The following is a 16462-nucleotide window of genomic DNA, read 5'->3' on the forward strand; positions in this document are numbered from 1 at the left end:
TTACCCAATCACATTAGAAGAAAATATGGAGGAGCGCTCCGTAGTGTATTCAAACTTTTAATCATAAAACATGCAAAGATTAGAAACACTTACTCAAAAGTGATAAAAACAGGCATATCTTGGGTAAGAACCCCAATCGAAAAACCATAGGTGGCGACCTGCTCCTCCTCTGTGGCCAGCAGTGGTGGGTGTCCCAGATGGTGGTGGACAATAGGGGCCTTCCTTCGATTGGGGTTCTTACCCAAGATATACCTGTTTTTATCACTTTTGAGTGTTTCTAATCTTTGCATGTTTTATGAGTAAAAGGTTCAATGCACTAAGGAGCGCTCCTCCATATATTCTTCTCTTGTTATCACAGTTATACCCTTCAGCCAGGGTGAGGAGCCGCTAGTAACTGCATCAACCATTACCAACGCTGTGTTTGATTAGCACAAGATTGCACATTGATTACCCAATCACATTAGCAGAATTTCTCTATGAAGTTTCCTGCTGGGTCCCGTAAAGTAGACTAGTGCCAAGTACCTTTGTCTATTTCAGCTTTCCTCTAATACACGAATTGACAATTTTTATACCTCTCACCTACTGTTTCTTTTAACTTTCTTGTGTGGACAGGAGGGGGCATTCCATTGGGGTTTTCCTTTGGGCCCTATTTAACACAATTGCAATTGCCTAGTGATTGCTAATTTGCATTGCGGTATTCTGCGATTTTTCAGCTATTGCGTCATTCCAGTGAATGAAAATCGCGAGACACAATTGCGGGAAATGGCACACATGCAATCGTTGGAAATCGCAATCGTGCCGCAATCTATGCAGTGTCAGTAATCCCTCAGGATTACTTGTGCTGTAGTGCAAAAACGAGTGCTGAAGGTACCTCAGTGTGACTGAGGCCTTAGAAGGCAAAGCCCAGACTGTGTGAACCTGCTGAGAATCGTGGGTGATGAGCAGGCGTGCTGCCTCTCTGATTCTCGTGCAGCTATGCGGCTGCGGGGCATGTGGCGTCCCTCCAGAGCTGAGAGGAAAGTGTAAGAACAGGCTGACATCCAGCAGGACAGGTGGAGGCTGCCGGCTCACTCAAGCATTCACAACAGCTCCTCTGTGTTGTTACATGTCTCTGACAGAATAGTAAAATCTTCAGCTGAAAATATTCGCTGACATTCCAGAGCAAAGGGCTGCTGTACATCCAAGTGAGCTGCTGGGATCCTAACGCAAGATCTACACCAGCATAAAGCGCTGTATAGCAGAGGGGAACGAGGCTTTATGCAGCTGGGCACAGCACAGGAGAGGAGCAACCAAGACACCAATACACACACTGCATGATTTCTGGCTTTTAACCACTTGACCTTTAGGACCAGAGCAATTTTCACCTGTCAGCGCTCCTCCCATTCTTTCGCCAATAACTTAATCACTATTAATCACAACGAAATGATCTATATCTTGTTTTTTCCACCACCAATTAGGCTTTCTTTGGGAGGTACATTATGTTAAGAATTTTATTCTAAACGCATTCTAATCGGAATAAGAAAAAAAAAATTGAAAAACGTAATTATTTCTCAGTTCTCGGACATTATAGTGTTAAAATAAAACGTTCTATAGTGGATAAAACCCACACATTTTATTTGCCCATTTGTCCCGGTTATTGCAACGTTTAAAATATTTCCCTAGTACAATGCATGGCGCCAATATTTTATTTGGAAATAAAGGTGCATTTTTTCAGTTTTGCATCCATCACTAATTATAAGCCTGCAAATTAAAAAATAACAGTAATATACCCTCTTCACATACCTATTTAAAAAGTTAAGTCCCTAAGGCAACTATTTATGTATTTTTTTATGCAATTTATTTTTATAGACAGAAAAAATGTTTGGGTACTATGGGGGAGTGTGGGAAGGGAAATAGTTAATTTTAGATGTAAGTGTTGGCATTTTTGTTAAATAAAATGTGTTTGGATGTAGTTTTACTATTTGGCCACAAGATGTCCTCACACATTATTTCCAATTCGGGTACGTAAGGACGTGAATCAGAAGTAATGCGTGGCACTGTAACTTCAGGAAGATACAATGGCGTTCACTGCGTTCCCATTCATTCATCTCCCCACTAACAGGCGGCGACTGGAGCGCACGGCGGCTGCTCGCTGTTGAAGATGTGTTTTCACGGCCCTGGGGCTTCAAGTGACGTTTTCCAGGGCCGTGATTATTCTGCACCAGGTGCAGTAAGGAGTTAAAGGACAACCGAGGTGAGAGGGATATGGAGGCTGACATTTATTTCCTGTTAAACAATACCAGTTGCCCGGCAGCCCTGCTGATCTATTTGGCTGCAGTACTGTCTGAATCACACTAGGAAAAAAAGCATGCAGCTAATCTTGTCAGATCTGACAATAATGTCAGAAACACCTGATCTGCTGCATGCTTGTTCAGGGGCAATGGCTAAAAGTGTCCAATTTCCACTATGTCTGAATCCGGGCCAAATCGGCAGCGTTTCCCTGCATGTGAGCTGCGCAGGGAAACGCTGCCTACTACATCTCCTGCAGTCCAGATCGCACTTTGGCAGATTACTGCGGTGCACAGGCGAATCACTATAGCTGTGCATGGCACAGCTTAACGAATCGGGCTACGCAGCAGAACAGGAGCCGCAACCGAATTGGAAACGGATGCGGCTCCCAGTGGAAATAAGCCCTTAGCCATAGATCCTGAGCAAGCATGCAGATCAGCTGTTTCTGACTAAAATCTGACTGAATTAGATGCATGCTTGTTTCTGGTGTGTGATTCAGTCACTGCTGATGCCAGAGAGATCAGCAGAGCTGCCAGGCAATTGGTATTGTTTAAAAGGAAATAAATATGGCAGCCTCCGTATTCCTCTCACTTCAGGTGTCCTTTAAAGAGAACCCGAGGTGGGGTTCTGACAATGCAATCCACATACAGAGGCTGGGTCTGCCTATACTTCCCAGCCTCTGTTGCTATTTCAATCCCCCCTAAACCCCCCCTGCGCTCTGCAATCCCCCATAAATCACAGCCGCGCTGCCGACACGCAGTGTGTCACAGCGGGCTGTGTTCATCTCTGTACTGTCAGTCTGCCGCTCCTCCCGCCTCCTGCATAGCTCTGGTCCCCGCCCGCGCCCCTTTCCTCCCCGCTGATTGGGGGGAAGGGACGCGAGCAGGACCGGAGCTATGCAGGAGGCGGGGGGAGCACGCAGAGTGAAAGTACAGATGGAAACACAGCCTGCACAGCGCGGCTGTGATTTATGGGGGATTGCAGAGCGCAGGGGGAACTGAGAGGGGATTGAAATAGCAACAGAGGCTGGGCAGTATAGGCAGACCCAGCCTCTGTACGTGGATTGCATTGTCAGAACCCCGCCTCGGGTTCTCTTTAAGAGACATCTTCCACAAAGGGGGAAGAAGTTTTAAATAAGATAGCAGTCCAAATGAACAGATGTTCAAAACAACATTAGAACATATACAAGCAGTCATCTCCACCTCTCTCTACAACAATGAAACATTTGTAAAGCACTTTTCTCCCGTAGGACCCAAAGCACATAAGCTTGTCTCAGATCAGTACATGATGTGTTACAGGGGAAAATGATCATCAATGCCAGACTAAACAGCTTTTCAGTTTTGATTTAAATGTGTGCAGGATTGGAGCTGTCTTGATTAAGTTTGGCAAGGCATTCCAGAGGGTAGGGGCAGTATGGGAATCTCATTGGTTCACTGAGTAGTGGGCCAATGAAAATAAATCCTCCCTGGTCCTCAGGGCGGATTCCCATTGGTTTTTGCCAACCTATTGTAGCCTGTTGCTTCTGATGGGGCTCTGGGATCGATATACCGGTATTTCTATTGTGCAGGAACCTGAATGGACAGCAGCAGAGGTGGCAAAGCTCAATGTAACTAACTGATCCGTTCAAATGGAAAACAGACCAGTTTTTACAATAATCAGTGTTTCATTTGATACAATGTGAACCCAGTCTAAGGTCATCACATTCTGGAACATCATCATAACTCTCCAAACCCTGAACATCTTAATGAAGTTCTTCAAAGTAATTTGCCTTCTTAAAACAGAAGGCATTTGCGATAATTCAGCTTTAAGTGAGCAACTGTGGCTTCCCACAATGCACCGCTGCTGAATATACTAATATGCATACCACAACTGCTCATTTATTGGATGTTGTACATTTCATGTATTGTATAGTTTGCTGGAAACTTTGATTAAAACTACATAGTGCGAGACCTTCCTTTCCTCAATTTGTTCTCGAAAATCACGCCCTGGTTTATTTTTGGGGTAGGACTTATTTTAGGGGGAACAGGGTATTTAGGATTCATAGCTCACCTATTCTAACAAAGCAGACATGCAGGAGGAAAGTCTGAATGAAGAAAGATTTTGGATTTTTGAAACAACAGCGCCCTCTGCTGTTGCAAAGTGTAAAAAAAATATTTCCAATTGAAAATGGATCTTGAAACATCAATACTATTCACACCCGTATGAAACTTAGCATTGATCAGATTCCATCAGAAATGATATCTGAAATAGACTGGAAAGTCTCCACCGCTAGCTTTGTGCTGCCTGATGCACTACAAGCTATGTGGCGCACATGCCATGGGTGGACCCTGGCAGTGAAAGTTACAATTCCTAAGCTAGGCAGTGATGCAATGTCTTATTTCACATACTTTCAATCAACAAGATTGTTATATGCAGACTAGAGGAGGTGGAGGAATCCTAAGCTGATGAATTGGAGTATTTTTGAACCGGCTGCACAGCCCTGATTTTGCCCCCATTTGCCATCAACATGCAGTGCAATTTTATCATTTTTGCATCAACCTTTTGGAGGCACTGCACACGTTCAGCCAGAGGCTCGGACAACATCTGCATAATCGTGTCAGCTTGCTAGATTGATGGCTAAAGGTGGCCATACATCAGGCGACTGATCGACCATTCGATTCAATTATTATAACTGGATGAAAATCGGTGTCGCCAAGAGCATGCCCAATCGACGATGCAACCAATTCCTTGCCGAGATTGGTCACTTGTACAGATCACAAATGCAATATGTAGGAGTGACATGCTTAATCAGATGCACGGTGGTAACAGCATCCGATATTAGGACGAGCGACAAACGCAACGGAAACCCCGGCATGGCCCCCTCCCCCCTCCAGTGTAAAATGTGCCCCTGGGTGCCTCATGCAGTATACTTTACCTGTCGGTATCTTCCGCTGGCTCCGCCCTCTGTCCTCATACTCCCGCCCCATGTGGCTGCTGGCGTATATATGTAGGCACATGTGTGGCGACGCACATGTGCCCACGTTATGCCGGCACCGACGTGGGACGGGAGTATGAGGACAGAGGGTGGAGCCAGATGAGGAGGGAATCTGCCTGCAGTGTATGGGCAGCTGGCAGATCTCTCTCCGCTGAGAGAGAGATCTGTCTTTTGGTTGATCTGCCCATACAATGTCTGATGTATGGACACATTAAAGTGGATTGCCTGTAGTTATAAAATGCCTGGGTATCTCCACTACCTTATTAATAAGTTACTTTCATTTTTAACAGCAGTACTTAATCATTTATTTTTAATAAAAAATGTTTTATCGTTTTTAAAATGTATTTGTGGCATTTACATTTTTTAATTTGTCACTATATTTAGTAATTTCTTTAAATACACAGGTATGAATTTAAAGCTTGTGAACAGCATAAATCCAGAAAAAAAAATTATTTATTACAGCGTGTCCCCTACTTACAGGTTTAGTTCCGGGAGATTGTTTCAGTTGAGTCCAGTGCTTATACATGATGAAACCCTGGTAAATGATTTACTCATTCAGACAACTCTGGATTTGGACATATAGTACAGTCCTGGCCAAAAGTTTTGAGACTGTCAAAAAATATTGGAAATTAGAAAATGTGGTTCTTAAAGAGAATCTGTAACGTCAAAACGTCCCCTGGGGGGTACTTACCTCGGGTGGGGGAAGCCTCCGGATCCTAATGAGGCTTCCCACCCATCCTCCGTCCCTCAGGGGTCTCGCTGCAGCCCTCCGTACAGCGGTGACGTCAATATTTACCTTCCCGACTCCTGCGCAGGTGCTCTGACGGCTGTCGGCTCCGAAGTAGGCGGAAATACCCGATCGCCGTCGGGTCTGCTCTACTGCGCAGGCGCAAGTTTCCGGCGCCTGCGCAGTAGAGCGGACCCGACTGAGATCGGGTATTTCCGTCTACTTCGGAGCCGAAAGCAGCCACAGCGCCCCCGCTGGAGCCTGCAAAGGTAAATATTGAAGTCACAGTCGGGTCTGTCGCCGGCTGTTTGGAGGGCTGCAGCGAGACCCCCGTGGGACAGAGGACGGCGTGGGAAGCCTCATTAGGATCCGGAGGCTTCCCCCACCCGAGGTGAGTACCCCCCAGGGGATGTTTTTGATGTTACAGAGTCTCTTTAAGTTTTTATAATAGCAATTTGCATATTCTCCAGAATGTTATGAAGAGTGTTCAGATGGATTATAGTCCTTCTTTGCCATGAAAATATAATAACTGAAAAAAAACCTTTCCACTGCATTTCATTGCTGTCATTAAAGGACCTGCTGAGATGATTTCAGTAATCCTCCTGTTAACTCAGGTGAGAATGTTGACAAGCACAAGGCTGGAGATCATTATGTCAGGCTGATTGGGTTAGCATGGCAGACTTGACATGTTAAAAGGAGGGTGATGCTTGAAATCATTGATCTTCCATTGTTAACCATAGTGACCAGCAAAGAAATGCATGCAGCCATCATTGCGTTGCATAAAAATGGCTTCACAGGCAAGGATATTGTGGCTAATAATCGTCTCCTAAAGGGTATTCAGCTGCGGGATCAGAGTGCAACTAGTGCAGAGGTTTCTCAGGAATGGCAATAGGCAGGTGTGAGGGCATCTGCACGCACAGTGAGGCGAAGACTTTTGGAAGATGGCCTGGTGTCAAGAAGGGCAGCAAAGAAGCCACTTCTCTCCCCAAAAAACATCAGGGACGGATTGATCTTCTGCAGAAAGTATGGTGAATGGACTGCTGAGGACTGGGGCAAAATCATATTCTCCTATGAAGCCCCTTTCTGATTGTTTGGGGCATCTGGAAAAAGGCTTGTCAGGAGAAGAAAAGGTGAGCGCTACCATCAGTCCTGTGTCATGCCAACAGTAAAGCATCCTGAGACCATTCATGTGTGGGGTTGCTTCTCATCCAAGGCACTGGGCTCACTCACAATTTTGCCAAAAAACACAGCCATGAATAAAGAATGGTACCAAAACAGCCTCCAAAAGCAACTTCTTCCAACAACCCAACAACAGTTTGGTGAAGAACAATGCATTTTCCAGCACGATGGAGCACCGTGTCATAAGGCAAAAGTGATTACTAAGTGGCTCGGGGACCAAAATGTTAAGATTATGGTTCTCTGGCCTGGAAACTCCCCAGATCTTAATCCCATTGAGAATGTGTGGTCATTCCTCAAGAGGCGGGTGGACAAACAAAAAACAACTTAAGGTCCGTACACACGCCGGACTGGAGGCAACGACGGGTCAGTCGTCACCTCCTGTTGGGTGGGTTGGCGTTCCAACGACAGTCCGGCGTGTGTACGCACTGTCGGCGGACTGATACGGCTGTTTCTGAGCGATCCGCCGGGCGGATCGCTCAGGAGCAGCTGTATCAGTCCGCCGACAGTGCGTACACACGCCGGACTGTCGTTGGAACGCCCACCCAGCGGGAGGTGACGACGGACCCGTCGTTGCCTCCAGTCCGGCGTGTGTACGGACCTTAATTCTGAGAAACTCAAAGAACTGATTATTAAAGAATGGGTTGCTATTAGTCAGGATTTGGCCCAGAAGTTGATTGAGAGCATGCCCAGTCGAATTGCAGAGGTCCTGAAAAAGAAGGGCCAACTCTGCAAATACAGACTCTTTGCATAAATCTCATGTAATTGTCAATAAAAGCCTTTAAAACGTATGAAGTGCTTATAATTATATTTCAGTACATCACATAAACAACTGAAACAAAGATCTAAAAGCAGTTTAGCAGCAAACTTTGTGAAAACTAATATTTTTGACAGTTTTAAAACTTTTGGCCAGGACTGTATAAGCTATGTGTTTGGTTGTTTTCAGTGTGCTTTTAACCTCCCTGGCGTTCTATTGAGATCGCCAGGGCGGCTGCGGGAGGGTTTTTTTTAAATAAAAAAAAAACTGTTTCATGCAGCCAACTGAAAGTTGGCTGCATGAAAGCCCACTAGAGGGCGCTCTGGAAGCGTCATTCTGATCGCCTCCGGCGACCAGAATAAACAAGGAAGGCCGCAATGAGCAGCCTTCCTTGTTTTGCTTACATCGTCGCCATAGCGACGAGCGGAGTGACGTCATGGACGTCAGCCGACGTCCTGACGTCAGCCGCCTCCGATCCAGCCCTTAGCGCTGGCCGGAACGTTTGTTCCGGCTGCGCAGGGCTCGGGCGGCTGGGGGGACCCTCTTTCGCCGCTGCTCGCGGCGGATCGCCGCAGTGCGGCGGCGATCAGGCAGCACACGCGGCTGGCAAAGTGCCGGCTGCGTGTGCTGCTTTTTATTTCATTAAAATCAGCCCAGCAGGGCCTGAGCGGCGACCTCCGGCGGTGATGGACGTATATATTCGTCCATACCGCTGAGGAGGTTAAAGTGTTTTAAATTATTTGTAACAGTTTATACAATACTGTAAAATCAAAATATGCAATAGAAAACCAGTATTGTATATTTTAAACAAAAAGACAACTTTGTATCTCTGAAACGCTGTAACTCAAGTCATTTGTAAATAGGGGACTCAGCTTGCATTTAAAGTACATCTGAGGGGTATGGAGGCTGCCTTATTTAATTCCTTTTAAACAATACCAGTCGCCCCACATCCTGCTGATCCTCTGCCTCTAATCCATCTAGCCATAGACCCTGAACAAGCATGCAGCAGATTAGCTGCTCTGACTGAAGTCTAATTGGATCCACATGCATGTTTCAGGTGTGTGAGCCAGACATTACTGCAGCCAGAGATCACCAGAGCAGCCAGGTAATTGGAATTGTTTAAAAGGAAATATATAAGGCCACCTCCATATCCCTCTCAGTTCATGAGCAACGTAGATGCTTCCATATTTATTTCCAGTTAAACAATACCAGTTGCCTGGCAGTCCTGTTGATCTTTCAAGTATCAGGGTTGTCTGAATCACACACCTGAAACAAGCATGCAGCTATTCCAGTCAGACTGCAGTCAGAAACATCTGATCTATGCTTGTTCAGGGTCTATGGGAAGATGGATTCGAAGCAGACGAGGATAGAGGATATATACACAACAATTACAGCGCTTGAGTTCCTATGGAAGTTGATCTATGCACAGAAATTACTATATAAAGTAAATAACATCAGTAAACACTTATCAGGAAAAATAAATCTCATATATAACCTATAAGGGAAAAAAACTTTCCTCACTCTCCACTCGTGCCTTCACTAGTGAGGACTAGCGGTGGATGAGCTGGATCGGGACCCTATACAACTAAGCGGCGGCCAGCCCGGGAGGTCGCACGGGGGTGGAGAGCCCGTTCATGTACCCCACAAGCCTTTCTGAAACATCTCCTAAACGTGAGTGCAATAGCCCAATAAAGCACGGTTGTTTTTAGCAAGCTGCACAATGAGGTTTTATTATTATCTCTTGAGGTAAACTATATGAAGCAAGGGTCCAGTGTCACCATTGAAGAATTGTTGGTTTGAAGCAGGGGAAGGAGGATCGCGGGCGAGGGGAGCCCATTAATGCCCCAAAGGTGTCTTTTGGCCTATGTAATCCAGGCCCTCTACTGTTGGTGAGTGAGGATCTCACAGGGTGATAATGGTGAAGGTGTAGTGGATTGACAGGCCACTATAGGAAGCGCTGATCTGATATTGAAAGTATTTTATTTGAAGGATCAGCAGGATGCCAGGCACTTTGCATTGTTTAAAAGGAAATAAATATGTCAGACTCCATATCCCTCTCACATCAGGTGTGCTTCAAGGCATACAAGTAAAACAAATAATTGATCAGTCACTGCTGTAGTATACTCACTCAAGGCATGGTAGATTGGCTTGTGTATGCCTTGCAGGCGTTGGGCACATATTTCGGCTATTTTCCCGGGAGGCTGCATCCTGGCATCGATGATGTACCACATCCGGGAGAATGTAGCCCATTGCTGCAGGGAAGAAAATAACACAGATACAGTGAGCATATGTTAGGCATCAGATTTAAAGGACAACTGAAGTGAGAGGGATATGCCATATTTATTTCCGTCTAAGCAATGCCAGTTGCCAGGCCCTCCTGCTGATCCTCTGCCTCTAATACTATTAGCCATAGCCCCTGAACAAGCATGCAGCAGATCAGGTGTTTCTGACATTAAAGTGAACCTCCGGACTAAAAAATCGACTCAGCAGTACTGAAAAGGCTTTGTGTTTCTTTAACAGTTTCACAGCATCAGAACTTTGTTTCTCTTATACAAGTCTCATTTTTAGCTGCACAGAAGAAAACTGCCCGGGCTTTTTCCCCCTGATGCTGTGCAAAGCATGATGGGATTTCTGATGTTGTTGTTCTTGTTCTGCTGTTTTGGTGAAATTTTTTTTTACATTTTGAATTTGACATTTGAAGCCTAGCGTGTGCAGCTGGGAGGGGTAATCAGGACACAGGACAGTTGGAACTGTGTCTCCTGCTCCTTGTCATCTCCTTTCAACCAAAAAGATGGCTGCCCCCATGACAAAGATGGCAGCCCCCATGACTCACAAACATTTGCCTGTTCTTTTAAAACAGGGTGGGTAAGAGATTATATTACCTATCTATTCTAATTAACATAACTAATGTAACTTTATGACAGTATGTTTGTTTAGGCTGAAGTTCCCCTTTAATGTCAGATCTGACAAGACTAGCTGCATGCTTGTTTCTGCTGGTATTCAGATACTACTGCAGATAAATAGACCAGCAAGGCTGCCAGGCAACTGGTATTGATTAAAAGGAAATAAATATGGCAGCCTCCGTATACCTCTTACTTCAGTTCCCCTTTAAGTTAGAAAGATAAAAGAGGCCCTTTTTCCTGTACTTCCTGTGTGGGAAGCCCACCTCTGAGCTGAGCAAGTTAATCATACTGAGCTGAGATTGAGGCCCACTCACTGAGTGAGTCCTGCTGTGTCACAGTGCCCCATCCACTGACGTCTGTGACTTTCTGATCAGGAAGCAGCAGCCAAGGATCATGTGACCCATATTTGAAATAGATTTCTAAGGTACTTGCTGAGGTAATTGTACATTTCAAAGCTGAAACCCAGAATTTGTTTTCCTAGCGGCTAATGGTAACCCATATTTCCCTCATTGTCCCAGTTCTATAACCCCTCCCCTACACGAGTGCTCAGCTTTAGGGTCATGTGACCTTTCCATCTGGATGGACAGTAAAGGAAATTAAAACCACTGTGGTTTGATTGCCTCTGTCCCTACTCCTTTCCATCCCACAGCCTGGTGGGGTGGGAGGGGGCAGGGCTGTCAGTCACTTAAACATCCATGCCTCTACTCATATTGGCAACAAAAAGTAGGTCTGAGTCACATAACCACCGTGCCACTAACCACACGTTATCACAAGAGAGCAAGCTATTTCAAGTGGACCTGAACTCTAGCACAGGACTGGAGAAATGCATAGAGAAAAGCACCCTGTATGTGTTTAGAGAGTTTAGCCTGGTTAATTACCCCTCATTTGTGTCTAATCACAAGTTGTAATCTGATTCCCCCCCCCCCCCCCCCCGTAACATGACTGCCTATGGCAGAGATGGCAGATAAGCTCATTTGAAAGCACTAATTGTAAACAATATGTCTGCTTCCATGAGTCAGGAAGTAGAGCCTGTTTAGGGCCTTTTTCCACTAGCCTGCGATTTGATTCTGATCGCAAATCGCAAGGTACATTAAACTAATGGAAACTGCAGCAGCAATTTCCATTAGTGCGATCCGATTGCGATGCGATTTTGGTCAAAGCGCAATCGTTATCCTGCCGCGTTTTGTATGCGATTGAGCTGTACTATGAGTATAGTAGCTCAATCGCAATCGCATGGTGGAAATTGAAACGCGATTGCGATCGCGATCAGGATCGCAATCGCATTTCATAGTGGAAAAGGGCCCTTAGATTTATTGCAGGATTTGTATCAGCTGTAACAAAGAAATGTTTTTGTTTAAAGGTTATTATGCTGTTGTGTATCTTTTAGAGCAGAGAGGACATTCTGAGTTCAGGTCCGCTTTCAATGACATTCAATGACATGGCCGTCCACCTCCAGGAGATGACAAAGTGGTAATTGCTGAAAATACGATTAGTATGGGCTGTTGTGATGCAGATCAGAATATTGGGGGGGGGGGGGGGGAAGAGTCAGGCTGCATGGACTATGTGACTGGATGATGGGGTTTAGAAGACCCCATGAGTATGCAAGTGGTTTTGTGGAGAGCAACGGGAATTCTGAATGAGACCTTATCTTATGGAGCTGGGTAAAGCTGCAGTAAAACTCACATTAAAGCCCCACTATTGTGAAAAAAATTTAAAATTTAAAATGAATGTAAACACATACAAATAAGGAGTACTGTATGTTTCTTTCAGAGTAAACTGAGCCATAAATTACTTTTCTCCTATGTTGCTGTCACTTACAGTAGGTAATAGAAATCTGACAGAACAGACCGGTTTTTGGCTAGTTCATCTCTTCATGCGATATTCTCAACATGGCCTTTATTCTTTATAAAGACAGTCCCTCAAAATAATTTATACAGAGATGCTGGCCAGCCTCCCAGCTCACTACACTTTTATGGCAGTTGGATGGAGCAACTGCCATTCACTAAGTGCTTTTGAACATAACGAAAACCCTGAGAATGCCCCATGAGGAGATGGGCTAGTCCAAAACCTGTCGGAAGCTAAACTGAACTCAAAGTTCCATAAACATAAGTCCTTATATGTTGAAGGAAAGGGACCGACACTGTCGTCTTCAAATAGCTCTTTTATTTCAAGATTCCATCATATAGCAAACATCTGCAACGTTTCAAAGCATTTTGCTCCTTTCTCAAGCAAGGCTATATGTGGTCTGACATCAAACAATCATTGCAACAGTCTTATATAGTCCACTGTGTTAAGCAGCATCCAATCATAGCATTATATTCTAACTGATCAATCACAGTATATTTCACATTGGAGGACCTGATGGGGAGCTTATGCAGCCACACATTGATAGGTCGCCAAATCTGTAACACACCCACTTCCCATATGCGTCAGACGCGTACGAAAATACGCGTACGCCATCAACGGCTAATGACGCAACAACTCCCCGCCTGGCGCCCAAGCGGCGGACCTCCCAGCCCTGTCTGTGAGTGGGGAGTAAAAGAAACTAGCTGTAGGGGGAGCGGGAGTCCCAGGTGAGGCGGGTCCGACCCCCCTCCTCCCTGCTGTGCCCGCTGCCCCCTTCAGCATGGCGGCCCCCTCCCCACTCAGCATGGATCAGTTTGCAAAAATGTAAAAGGACTAGAAAAGTGCTGCAAAAATGGCAGAACAGATCAGTTTTCCAGCCATTTACGTTACGGTTTCGAAAACCGGAGCCCGGATTGCGTTCTGCAACCACATCTACTGTGGACCAAGCCTAAGTGTACATAAAACATTCTGTATCTTCTATAATCAAATGTCATATGCGGTACAGCAGGATATAACGAACAGCAAGTTGTGTAACTATTTAAACAATGCTAGAATGATGTCAGCTTATGCTTATGTGAATTGAGAGACTCTAGATATGGGTTTTTGGTCAAAGATCACATTTACTGGGGAGGCTCCATGACTATGAGAGCCCGTCCCACAATATCTGGCACTTCATGGAAAGGATATATATACAATGATGCTGGGAAGCATGTCTCCTCACTGGGCACTATTCTGGCAGTTGGACTGAGCAAAGTCCAAAACCTGTCAGTTCTTTCAGATTTCTCTACTGTAAGTGACAGTAACATAAGCAAAAAGTAATTTATAGCAAATTCCACTTTGGAAGAAATGTACTTTATACTTATGTGTTTTCATGTATTTTACATTTTTCCGCTATGGTGGACCTTTAAGATGGCAAAATTATAATTTAGCATCACCTTTTAGTAAGAGGACCTTTAGGTCTCTCAAAAGGCTGGTTCACACTGGGCGCTTTGCCCGTGATCGTGTTTGGCTCCGCGTTTTGAAGACAAAATCTCGTGATTCAGCGCAATTTGCACTTGTGATTCCCATTCAATAGAACAAGAATCACAGAGCAATTGCCCCTGAAATGCTGCATGCATCGTGTTTTCAATTAATCGAAATCGCAACAGCTGCAGTATGAATGTATCCATAGGGATACGCCATCAGCAAAGCGCTGAAGAATTGCCCCAATGTGAACCAGCCTAGTCCCTTATACTCTCCTAGTGGTTCTGGGTCACCATGAACTACCTACAGTGCACTGCAATAAGTGTGGAGCCACAATGTCACCCCTCCACCAGAGCCCCGACCTGAACCCCCCTCCTCCCCCTCTCCATAGTCACAGTAATAATAAGACAATGCTATGGGATCTCCTGTCAGTTGTTGAGTACCTGAGCAGCTTTACCGTAACTCGCCATCACATGGAGGTCACCATCACACACAGACCCCTCCCCTATTCACCACCAGAAACTGAGCTGCGGATTTCTGTCTCCACTTCCGGAAGATGCCACTTCATAGACTTCAACGCGAAACGGTCTCCGGCAAAATGGCCGCCGCCCTCCAGAACGCCGCACACATCCTGCGACAGCTATTAAGCCATGCCTGGAGGGCTCTAGCGGAATAATGGCTGCCCCCAACTCTTCAAATTATACATTTATATTATTATATTGTATACTTTTATTCGAGGTAGAACAATGAGTAAATGAGCACTATTATTTTTATATTTTATAATAAAAAGCGGAGTTAACTATTTGTGGGCTCTGGAAGTTCTGTCACGTGACGGGCCGCTGTGGGGAAGTCACGTGACGGGCCGGCGGAAGTACATCAGTGGCGGGAGGTTCGGTTCTCCCCACTGCTGCCCCGGCGGTGTTGGTTTGAGCTAGGCGGGTCGGAGTGTTTCTGTAGACGGCGCCGGACCGCGAGGAGCTCCTGGATGGAACACTACGTGCTACTCGTCAGCTGCCACAAGAGGGCGCGCCGCTGCCAGCCACAGCCGCGGCTCCTCCCAGCAGGTACCTTCCACAGGAAGCGGACCTGTCACCGCTACAGCTTACTGCTATGATATGGGGGATGTGGGACGGGACTGGCTTCAGCTTCACTTTTACAATTATGTTTACTACTGAAAAGTTTTTAGTTTTTTTTTTTTTTAAGTATTACATATCCCTAAAACAGATGATCATTCTAAGGGCCCATTCACACTTGCTGATCGCAAAACGCTAGCGATTTTGCTAGCGTTTTACTCAGGTGGTTTTTGGTGATTAACGCCAAAAGTATCACCATTCACACCTGGTGATTTATTTATTTATTTATTTTTTTTTAGTGATTGTGTGTTGCGCTTCTATAGCACTAAAACGCGATTGCCGGGAAATCGCCTGAAAATGTTGCAGGCTACATGTTTGCGTTTAGTGGTTTTGGGTGATTTGTGGCGATTAGCGCAAATCGCCCAAATGAGAATGGGCCCATAGACTTTTATTACCCTTGCGCTTTGAAAAGCGCTAGCGTTTGAGAGTTTTGCTAAAATCTCCGGCTAAACGCTCAAGGCACCACACAATAACATTCATTTTATAGCAATTTGATCAAAGCATTCGGTGGTACAAAAAAAACTAAAGGTGTTTGTTTGTTTGTTTGTTTGTGTTTTTTTTTTTTTTCCCCCCCGTCTGAAACTTTTGATAAAATGTCCCATTTTTATTGCTATAAGTTGATCAGGAGTGGCTGTTTCTGACATTGGACTTCTACTTGAAGTAAATGAATGTGAATGCAGTCACACAAGCACTAATGGCCCATACTCACGGGCTACAATTGTCGCCGCAACACGCGGCGCGCACGTTTTGCGGCGACAGGTCGCCCGTGAGTATGCGGCGTTGCGCGCACCCCGAACTGTCGCCCGTCGCTGATGTCGCCAGGCGATTGAAAGTTTCAATCGCATGGCGACAGACGCCGCCGCAACTCCGCCGCAACTGTTGCTAGTCCGCGTGAGTACGCGGACTAGCGACAGCAACCTCCATGAAGTATACGAAGCTTCCGGCGGGGGGAGGAGGAATGTTGGTGACAGCTTCCGTCGCACCGCTGGTCCCTCTTCCGCGTGTGTACGCGGAGGGACCTAGCGAGGAGCTGTCGCTGGCCTGTTGCGCACACGCTCACGTGTGCTGGCGACAGGCCACTTTTGCAGCCCGTGAGTATGGGCCATAATACACTTTCCTTTCAGCAACCACCCCTGTTCTGGTATGACCTGTGTGTGTGACACAGCTGCACATTTGCATTTACTCTCTCCTGTGGTGAGAGGAGGCGCCTGGAGG

The 16462-nt window shown here is 45.7% G+C and overlaps 1 protein-coding gene across 1 annotated transcript in view; it reads right to left on the minus strand.

The window, feature by feature from the left end:
- MRPL13 (mitochondrial ribosomal protein L13) overlaps positions 1–14660 on the minus strand; it is a 66933-nt gene extending 52273 nt beyond the window's left edge. The window contains exons 1-2 of the mRNA XM_068234938.1: positions 14558–14660; positions 10031–10154 (exon numbers count right to left, since the gene is read on the minus strand). Of these exons, the coding sequence (XP_068091039.1) occupies positions 10031–10154; positions 14558–14584 (151 nt within the window). The 5' untranslated portion in view covers positions 14585–14660. The remainder of the gene's footprint in view (positions 1–10030; positions 10155–14557) is intronic.
- Between the last annotated feature and the right edge of the window lie 1802 nt (positions 14661–16462).

This window comes from Hyperolius riggenbachi, chromosome 5, assembly GCF_040937935.1.
Source record: "Hyperolius riggenbachi isolate aHypRig1 chromosome 5, aHypRig1.pri, whole genome shotgun sequence".
Taxonomy (NCBI): Eukaryota; Metazoa; Chordata; class Amphibia; order Anura; family Hyperoliidae; genus Hyperolius; species Hyperolius riggenbachi.